This window comes from Muscardinus avellanarius, assembly GCF_963383645.1.
Source record: "Muscardinus avellanarius genome assembly, chromosome: 7".
NCBI lineage: Eukaryota > Metazoa > Chordata > Mammalia > Rodentia > Gliridae > Muscardinus > Muscardinus avellanarius.
Window position 1 is genome coordinate 7,824,777 of NC_137793.1, and position 10,442 is coordinate 7,835,218.

A 10,442-nucleotide genomic window follows, 5' to 3' on the forward strand; every position below is an offset into this window, starting at 1 on the left:
CAAAACATAGAATAGGGCTGCGGTGTAGTTCTGCGGTAGAATGCCCCCGGACCCAATTCCTAGTAGCGCGCGCGCACATACACACACACACACACACACACACACGCATGCATGCACACTCATTCACTCACTCACACGCATAGGACTTTGGCATAATCCCAAATTGCAAAATTTAAATATTTGATAATATACTTAATGCTTTGTGTATTGTTTACTGAAGCTTTTATTTTATTTTGGGACAGGGTCTGGCTCAGTTGCCTCGGCCTGCCCGGAGTTTGCAGTCCTCCTGCCTCCACCTCCCAGGTAGTAGGGATTCCAAGCATGCACCACTGCACATGGCTGCAAACAGTTTTAAAAATTAGTTTTATCTTCAGTTTAAAAGAGGGCCTGATAACATACTATTTTACTTCATTCCAGTTTTCTTTCTTTTTTTTTTTTTTTTGGGTGGTACTGGGGTTCCTGGAAGCCCTTCTACCTCTGGGCTACACTCCCAGACCTATTTTTACATTTTTATTTGTTAACAGGGTCTCCTAAGTCAGGGCGCGCGGCTGGCTTCGAACCTGCGCGATCCTCCTGTCTCTGCCTCCCAAGCGCGGGGATGACAAGCGTGCGCCACCACGCCCGGCAAATTCCAGTATTCATTATTGGAATACATAGTTCTAAGTCATCGAAATGGAGGTAGTAAGTAAACTGCAGCAGTCAACTAGAAGTCACCAGTGAAGACATACTTTGGCCACTCCTAGTATTTTTCAAGACTACTTTCTTAATTAATTAATTAATTTATTTGTTTTTTTTTGTGGGTCTGGGGGTGGAACCCAGGGGCATTTGACCTCCGAGCTACACCCCCTGCCCTATTTTTTATTCTTTATTTTGAAACCGGGTCTCACTGAGTTGCGGAGGGCCTCACTAAGTAGCTGAGGCTGTCCCCGAACCGGGATCCTCTGGTCTCAGCCTCCCGAATGCTGGGATTACAAGCGTGCGCCACCACGCCCGGCTTACTACTTTCTTAATTTAGTGCCAGTTTCCAAACGAGATGCATTCTTTTTTTTTTTTTTTTTTTTTTTTTTTTTTGTGGTACTGGGGGTGGAACCCAGAGGCTCTTCTACCTCCGGGCTATACTTGCAGACCTATTTTATATTTTATTTGGAAACGGTCTCTCACTGAGTTTCTGAGAGCCTAACTCAGTAGCTGAGGCTGGCTTCGAACCTGCGCGATCCTCCTGTCTCAGCCTCCCAAGCGCGGGGATTACAAGTGTGCGCCACCGCGCCCGGCTCAAGATGGATTCTTGTGTAGACTCTGTCTTCTATGTGGCTTGATCATGGTAAAGAAAATTAAGAGAGATTAAAGGGCTTTCTTTATGAAAGTCATACGCTGTTATTTTGGGCTTCATTTCTTTTTGTAGAATATTTCAAGTAAATTAAAAATATAGTGAGTCCGCCGGGCGTGGTGGCGCACGCTTGTAATCCCCGTGCTTGGGAGGCGGAGACAGGAGGATCGCGCAGGTTCGAAGCCAGCCGCGCTGGTGTAAGAGACCCTGTTTCAAAAATATAAAATAGGTCTGGGAGTGTAGCCCGGAGGAAGAAGGACTTCCAGGAACCCCGGTACCACCAAAAAAAAAAAAAAAAAAAAAAAAAAAAAAATATATATATATATATATATATATATATAGTGAGTCTAAGATGGGCATGGTGGTACATACCTGTAATCCCTAGTACTTGGGAGGCTGAGACAAAAAGATTGCTGGTTTGAGGCCAGCCTCAGCAACTTAGCAAGACCATCAGCAACTTAGATCCTTTTTCAAAATAAAAAATAAAAAGCGTTGAGGATGTGCTGGGAGGTAGAATGCCCCTGGTTTCCATCCCTAGTAACAAAAAGTAAGTAAGTAAGTAAATAAATATAGTGAGACTCTATCAATATAATATTGTACAGCCATTTCAGTAAGAGGGGTATTTTTAATGTGTGGATTAACCAGCATACTAACGATCAGTCATCAGTGTGGGTCCCATAAAGTTTCCTAGTAAGGACTTTTATTGTAACACATGCCTTCATTTGAGTTCTTCTGTGCTTTTAAGATAAATTGACTTCTTTAAAAATTATTGGTTTAGTTATTTTATAGTTTAGACTTCATTTGTGGTTTTTAAAATTTTTCTTTTGTAGTACTGGGGATTGAACGCAGAAGCATTCTACTTCTGAGCTATACCCTCAGTCCTATTTTATTTTATTTATTGGTATAGGGATGAAACCCAGGGGCATTCTATTTCTGAACTCTACTCTCAGCCCTATTTTATATTCCTTTTTTTTTTTTTTTTTGGTACGGGGGATGGAACTCAAGGGCACTCTACCTCCGAGCTACACCCCCAGCCCTATTTTTTATTCTTTATTTTGAAACAGGGTCTCACTGAATTGCAAAGGGCCTCACTAAGTAGTAGCTGAGGCTGGCCACGAACCACGATCCTCCTGTCTCAGCCTCCCCAATGCTGGGATTACAACAGGGTAATAACTCTCCTCTTTCTAGTAAGCATTTTTTTCCTTTTTTCCCCTGTGTTCTCTCTAGGATTACTTGTCTACCTATTGATTTAGATTAATTTTAACAGATTAATAATTAATCTAAAAATGTAGCTTAGTATGTATTTTATATTAATTTTAAATATAGACATTTTTCTTTGTATACAAATTAAGGATAATTACGTGCAGTTCAGGTTTAAAGATATCCCATCCCATCATGAGGATCCATATACTGGACGGTTTCTATAGAGGAGATTTCACGAGTGGGTCAGTTTCTGCAGATTAGTAGTTATCAGTCATGACAGTTCTGCTCTTCTCTGTCTTGTTCCCTGGGCGACTTTATTGCTGAAAATGATATCAAGCTGTTGTTACGGTTTTCAGCCTGTCAAGTTCTACTGTGACTGAAATGAAATCTGCTACATATTAAAAGATGGCCACTTGAGAAGGCTGCTGTTTCTTAAAGCTTTAGACAATTTCCGACAGGGTCAGAATGTTAGAGAAAGTTTTGAGTTCTCCTTACTCCTGTTAGCCTTCATGTTTCTTAGTTCTTTTCTTTTTAATGATACAGGAGCCGGGGTGGTGGCCCACACCTGCCCGTAATTCTAATACTTGGGAGGCTGAGACAGGAGGATCACAGATTCAAAGCCAACATGCGAGGCTCTTAGCAACTGAATGAAACCCTGTTTCCAAATAAAAAATAAAATAGGGCTGGGATGTAGCTCACAGGTAGAATACCCCTGGATTCAATCCCCAGTACCACCAAAAACAAAAACTAAAAGAAAAAGGCAGGAGGATTGCAGGTTCAAAGCCAGCCTCAGCAACTTAGGCTTCAGCAACTTATCGAGACACTGCTTCCAAGTAAAAAATAAAATAGGTCTAGGGGTGTGGGCCAGAGGTAGAAGACCCCTGGGGTTCTCTCCCCAGTAAGTACTGCGCGTGCGCACACACGTCAGAGGGGAACCCTTGAAGGTCCACGTGCCAGAGCTTGAGTGACTTGCCTGTCTGTCTTTGATTTCTAGCCTTGTTCTGTAAGTTTTAGGGTCTCACACAAATCACTTGATCGCTCGGGTTTTTAGTTTATAAAAGGACTGTGAAATATTTTCTTTCCCAATTTGTGGAGTTAGATTATATAAACTATTGGGTTCAAAAAGTGCTTTGTGAAGTATAAATTGCTTAAGAAATGATTGATTAAAGAGCCAAGATACAGCCCACTGCTTTAAATGAAAGATAACAGGCTTACCAGCAGAGCCTTTCCAAGGAACTTTCCTCGAAACCTTTTACCGTTCTTCTGGTGTTCTTCTGGAGAGCGATGTTGCGAATGTTGGCACACACTGGCTGTTGTGTAGTTTCCACTTATCCCTAGTGATCTTTGAACCCAGTGCAACTGAAGAAGTACAATTTTGTGTCAGGAGAAGGACTCCAGATTTTTTACTAATGTTTTTGCTTCTTGCGTCAGCATTTTCATGGGGGTGGAAAGTGGAAACTCTAAGAGTGTTCGGGCTGTCATTTTGATTAACCTGCTGTGGCTTTTCCCCCTCTTGTTTATAAGGAAGTCTACCACTGTCGAAGACAAATAAAATACAGCAAAGACAAGATGTGGTATTTGGCAAAAATGGTAAGCTCAAACAAAGTCCTTTTCTTCATCTCACCCGGGGTTTAATTTCTAGAGGCTTCAGATTAAGTGGGCCTTTTATTTTCCACTGAACGGGGGGCATGGACTCTGTGGACTAATTATTCCTTCCGGCCCATCACTCTTTAATTCTAGATACGAGGAATGTCCATTGACCAGGCTTTGGCTCAGTTGGAATTCAATGATAAAAAAGGGGCGCAAATAATTAAAGAGGTGAGCACGAGGTCCGGGAGGGAGGGACAGGCCGTTCTTAAAGGTGTGAGTTTAGCCTACATCCTGAATTATCCACACTGTCTCTGCGTAATGGTTACTTTGGATCCAGAGTTTAAGGATTCTCAGTGAGCCGTGGCTCTCGAGTGTCTTAAACTTCCTGACCAGCTCTCCGGCTAGGGCGTGGCTCAGGGGCGCGGCTGCCTCCTCCGCGGCCGACACAGGCCTCGGGACTTCTTGTCTACTAAGGAAAGCTCGCCTCCCTTCCCCTCCGTGCGTTCACCTTTGGATTTTCTTTTGGAAAAATGGACTGTAAAATGGAGGCGTGTGGTCAGCAGTCATGTTCCAGAGATGACCAGAGATGAGACGTTTAATTCCGTTCTAGTTCAGGATAACCATGTGAGAATGCTTTTCTTCTTTCTGTTCAAGGTTCTTTTAGAAGCACAAGATATGGCGGTGAGGGACCACAACGTGGAGTTCAGATCCAATTTGTACATAGGTAAGATTTTAAGAGTCTTAGCTTTGGAAGTGCGCTCAGGGTGATGCCCTGCTCTCTATCCGCCAGCAGTGGGACAGCTACTTAGGCCTGGGCTTGTCACTGAAGATCGCTGATGGCTTATTCTTCAACTTAGGCATATCAGTGCTGACCTGCCATATGTGATAATTGTACTATTTGATTCTTACCTGTTCAGAGACTGAGATCATGAAAACTCTTTTGAAAAATTATTAAATAGTGAATTACAAAACTGGTATATAGAGTTGTCCTTTAATCATAGTAAGAAAGAGTAGAATTGATCACAAAAACAAATTCTTTGTCATCTGGGAAGGGTCAGGACCACAAGTGGGCTAAAAGTCGTTTTTTTTGGGTGTGTGTATATGTGTGTGGTTATGGGGGTTGAACCCAGGGGCATTCTACCTCCAAGCTACACCTCCAGTCCTACTTTATTATTTATTTTGAAACAAGGTCTCACGAAGTTGTGGAGGGCCTCACTAAGTTGCTGAGGCTGGCCCTGAACCTGTGATCCTCCTGTCTCGGCCTCCCAAGTACTAGGAATACAAGTGTGCACCACGATACCTGGCTTAAAAACATCGTTATAATATGCCAAGTGCCTACTCCATGAAGCTGTTCTAGTTTAGCCTCCCAGCCCTCAGAATGGCAGGCCTCTTGAATCCTGCCCGCCAGGGGCCGTGGAAGGCTCAGGTGGCTCGGGAGTGCTTGTCCCGTTGTGCTCACGTCCTGAAGCGCGGTCTCTGCTTTGTGTGTGGACCCACGACACGGGAACTCAGGGTGGAAATGCTTTGGGAGGCGCGATGCAGGTGGGACGCAGCAGGTGGGACGCAGCAGCCTTCCTCGCCCGCTCCTTCCCGAGGAGCAGATCAACGGCAGAGGTCCCCCTCTCCTTTCGGCTCTTGTAACTCCTACCCTCAGCAGTAAGCTGTTGATGTTGAGGCAAGATTTTCTCAGTGTGCCAGACCTCCATATGTAAGGACCATTTTATCCAAAGAGAGGTTCAATTCCAGGTAGGGGAAGCTGCTACTATGCCGAATTGAGAGGTGCTGATGGATACGGCTGAAACATGCCAGGGGAATTGTATTTTAAACTGATTCAACAATTAGAGTAAAAAGAAGTAATGCCAATTCTATTTTGTCACACAACCTTTGCCCTACTAGAGGTATTTATTCTGCATAAGTTAAAATCTCACCTCGACTCATCTGGAATTTTTGCTGACAACCACACCTCCTTTTGAAATTCAAATTAGTTATGATTTTCAATTGAAATATATTACTTTAAAGCCGAGTCTTTATAACTAATTTTATTCTGATACATGCACAGATGCGGAAGAAAATCAAATTGGCAGCTCAAAAGATGCAGGGCCACAGTAGTTAATCACGAGTGTTTTCTTCACGGAGCTGTGTGAATAAATAGTCCTGGGGAGGGCCCAGAGCCCTCGGGAGAGATGAAATGGAGGAGGAGTGAGGCCGTTTGCTTAAAACCACTTGGTGGCCTTTCCTGCTCTTAAGATTTTGAATATCAAATAAAGTTTAATTAATTTTATTCAGTGTCATAGAAATATGGGATCCTTAGCTGTTAGACTTTGAAATGGAATTCAGATACAAAGAAATCGGGTTTGTCTTTAAGTCTTTTTCAAAACCTGTCTTTAAATCCTTTTCAATAATTATAGTAAAGAGAGAGAGGGCGAGGAGCTCTAATCCTGTGTTCCAAGAGGAGGAGCAGAGTCCGGTGTTGCCATTAAGCACAAATAGGCTTAGCAAGTCCTGTATAAAGGGAGCTTTCATTCTTCCTTGTGTGTGTGAGACTGAGGATTGGTCCAGGGACATTCTCCCTTTGAGCTACACCTTCAGTTTTCTTTTTTCTTTTTTGTTTTGCAAAGGATCTTGCTAGGTTGATGAGAGTCTCACTACATGATGGTACTGGGAATTAAACCCAGGGGCATTCTACCTCCAAGTTACATCTCCAGCACTTTTCATTTTATAATTTGAAACAGAGTCTCAGTAAGTTGCTGAGGCTGGCCTTGAACCTATGATCCTCCTGTCTCAACTTTCCAAGTACTAGGATTACATGCATATGCCACTCTGCCTGGCTTTGTGGTGTCTTAATGTTTTCTTTCATTCAAAACTTTTTTTTTTGCGGTATTGGGGATTGAACCCAGAAGCATTCTACCTCTGAGCTACACCCCCGCCATATTTTTTATTCCTTGTTTTGAAGTAGGGTCTCACTAAGTTGTGGAAGGCCTCACTAAGTAGCTGGAGCTGGCTGCGAACCTGCGATCCTCCGGTCTCAGCCTCCCAAGTACTGGAATTACAAGCGTGCGCCACCACTCCTGGCTCAACACATATTAAAAGTTGGGCATGATGGTAATGCCTGTAATCCAGTACGTGGGAGGTTGAGGTACAATCACAGCCTCAACAATTTAGTGTGAGCCTGTTTCTAACAAGGGCTGGGGGAGTAAATCGGGGTAGAATCCCCAGTACCAAGAAACACAACACAACAAACAGAACATGCTTGGACACCTTCTCCGCGCACCTTACTTACATAATTAGATGTTTGCATATCTTATATTAGTTTAAAAATCTAGCACATATAGTTCAGTGCTTTGAAGGTGGTGTTCCTTTGGAAGAATACCTAAACTGTTGTACTAAGTTGAAACAAAACCATGCACACCATGAGTATTTTGAAAACTTTGAAACTTGCTGCAGAATTTGAGTAAATTTCTAGAGATTCTTCATGTTTTGTTTATAGAACGGGGATCCTACCTTGAGCTACACCCTCGGCTCTCTTTTTTATTCTGTGTCTCACGAGTTACCACTCACTAGCTCCAGCCCCTCAGCCTGTGATCCCCCTGCCTCTCCCTCCAGGACCGTGCCCGGCCGAGATTCCTACTGAATGGTATTAGTTAGAGAGGGTGATTTTCAAAATATTTTCTGTTTCTCTGGATCATTAACTTTTGGGGCTGTGCAAAAGGAGTATAAGTGGCTCATTTGCAAATGATCAGCACTTATAGAGAGAGCATGTGACTTGGGACCAAAAGGAGTAAGAATGCAGGTAAAACGGCATTAGTGGAATAGAGAAAGGAAAGATCATATGGGTTGGAATAGTCAGAGAACGTCCCAAGCCCTGGGCTTACAGATGTGTGCCACCACGCTCTGGAGGGATGCTATTTAGTTCATTTGCTCACTTATTGACTGTGAGGGTTTTTTTTTTTTTTTTGGTCTTAAGTTTTTTGAGCTTTTTAAAAAATGTATTCTGGATATTAATCCTGTCAGAGGAATAGCTGGCAGAGATCCCAGGTAGCTTTCTTTTCTTCTCTTTTTTTGTGTGCGGTACTGGGGACTGAATCCAGGAGTATTCTACTTCCAAGCTACATCCCAGCCCTATTTTTAATTCTTTATTTGGAAACAAGGTCTCACTAAGTTGTGGAGGGCCTCACCAAGTATCTAAGGCTGGTCGCGAACCTGCGACCCTCCCGTCTCAGCCTCCCCGGTACCGGCCTTACGGGTGTGCGCCACCAGGCCTGGCTCTGGCAGCTTTCTTCATCACTGTCATCCTTGTTCCTCTGGCAAAGCTGGGAGGATGCTTCTACTGCAGCCCATGCCAGGAGAGGGTGCTGAAGTTGGCGGGCTGTCACCTCCGTACCTTGATAGAGTGCGTGTATTTATAAAGTTGGCTACAGTAAGAACTTAAGAATCATGAATATTGAAATGGATTCGTTTGATATTCTATAGGTAAAAAAAAAAAAAAAAAGAAGTTGCACCACACGTGCCCCTGCTTGCTGTCCTTACACGCTGTCTTGTTTTTCCCCAGCGGGCTGGCACGTTGCTGCGTTTTGGTCTTGCATGCTGGTTCCTCAAGGAGCTCTGCCCCTGCCTGTCAGCCCCTCATCCTGGCGTTAAACCCAGGCCTCCGACGTTCCCAGTGTGAAGCCGGCCCGTCTGGCTGTCACTTCACTGGCTAATTTTAGTCAGAGCACTTACCACCAGCCGGAATTGTTTTACTTTTCGGTTTTTGTTTTTCCCCTGCCGAGCGTAAGCTGCTTGCCAGCCGTTGGCCTGCCCTCCGTGCTGGGGCAGCGCCGGGGAGTCAGGAGGAGCTGCAGCCGACGCAGCCCAGCGCAGGGAGGCCGCGCCCGCTCACTCTTCTCTCTCTTCCCGAGTAGCCCAGTCCACCTCCGGGCGAGGCCAGTGCCTGAAACGCATCCGCTACCACGGCAGGGGCCGCTTCGGCATCATGGAGAAGGTCTACTGCCATTACTTCGTGAAGCTGGTGGAAGGCCCCCCGCCTCCGGCCGAGCCGCCCAGGACGGCGGTGGACCACGCCAAGGAGTACATCCAGGAGCTGCGCAACCGCACCATCATCCACACCCTGTGAGGAGGCGGGCTCCGTGTATATATTTCACCATTTATTTTTAAAAATAAAAAATGAAAGACAACTGTTGTTTAAGATTCTTCATTGAATTAGCAAGACATGGCATGTTACTGCCAACTCTCGGTGAGTACTTATGAGGCTTCGCCCATTCTTTGAGCCCTGTGTATATTTGTATGCGTTTGCAGTTGGAAGGGGAACTCAGCTCTAACCCTGGTGACTGCAATCCGGAAGGGTTTGAGTGTCTTCTGATACGCTCACCTCCCAGCTCGTGCCCTGCAGGCGCAGATTGGATGTGGGGCTTCCCGGTGCCAGGAGGATGCCAGTCCTAATCTCCCCAGCTTCCTCCTGAGGCCGGAGCCAGCACAGCGCGGGGGTTTCCTGCGGTGTTTTAGGGTTTTCTTTTTCTTTTTTTTCTTTTTTTTTTGGTGGTGGTACTGGGGGGGTGGAACCCAGAGGCTTTCTACCTCCGGGCTATACTCCCAGACCGTTTTTATTTTTATATTTTATTTGGAAACAGGGTCTCACTAAGTTGCTGAGAGCCTCACTAAGTAGCTGAGGCTGGCTGAGAACCTGTGTGATCCTCCTGTCTCAGCCTCTCAAGCGCGGGGATTACAAGCGTGCGCCACCACGCCCAGCTTTTAAGGGCTTTCAAGAGTTTGCTCTCCTCTCACTTTTGCCACAGGCCAGAGGGATTATATTTGCCTTTACTGTTTTAGCAGTAACTTGAAATCAAAGGAGCTAATCTAAAACTCCCAAGCCCCTTCACTTTCAAAGTTTCCTTTTAGGTAAGTAGAACCCGTTTTTGTACCCTGTCAACAGTGCTTTCAGTCATTTCTTTATCTTTTTCAGCATCGATTCAGTTTTCAAGGTGAATTCAGTTACTGAGAGGTCTTGGATCCGCCTCAGCCTTGCATTCTAAAGCGAGGCAGTAGGTGGCGCTCACTCGCTTCTTGCCGCAGAAGACTGCGTGGAATGCGGTCTCATCCTCAGCTGGCCCCTCCAGGGTTTCATTGACAAGAAACACTCGGTCCACAGCCTTAGTCCAGAGGGTCTCACGCTTCTGTACACAGAGGGGGAACCTGGGGTGTTTGCTTCTTAATGCGCCCCAGTGATTCTGCTCCACTAGGTCTCGTGAGGGGCGAGTTCTGGGAATCCAATACCCCTCCTGCACAGTGAAGAATGCAGGTGTGGCGCCTCGTTTGAAGATGGGTC

General features: G+C 45.1%; 1 protein-coding gene across 1 annotated transcript; it reads left to right on the forward strand.

Moving 5' to 3' along the window:
* Positions 1-4,099: 4,099 nt before the first annotated feature.
* MRPL22 (mitochondrial ribosomal protein L22) lies at positions 4,100-9,233 on the forward strand (the record flags this gene model as incomplete). The annotated part of the gene is made up of 4 exons (XM_080699212.1): positions 4,100-4,120; positions 4,271-4,348; positions 4,775-4,844; positions 9,022-9,233. The coding sequence occupies 4 exons, from the start codon at positions 4,100-4,102 to the stop codon at positions 9,231-9,233; spliced, it is 381 nt and encodes a 126-aa protein (XP_080555338.1).
* Positions 9,234-10,442: the final 1,209 nt, after the last annotated feature.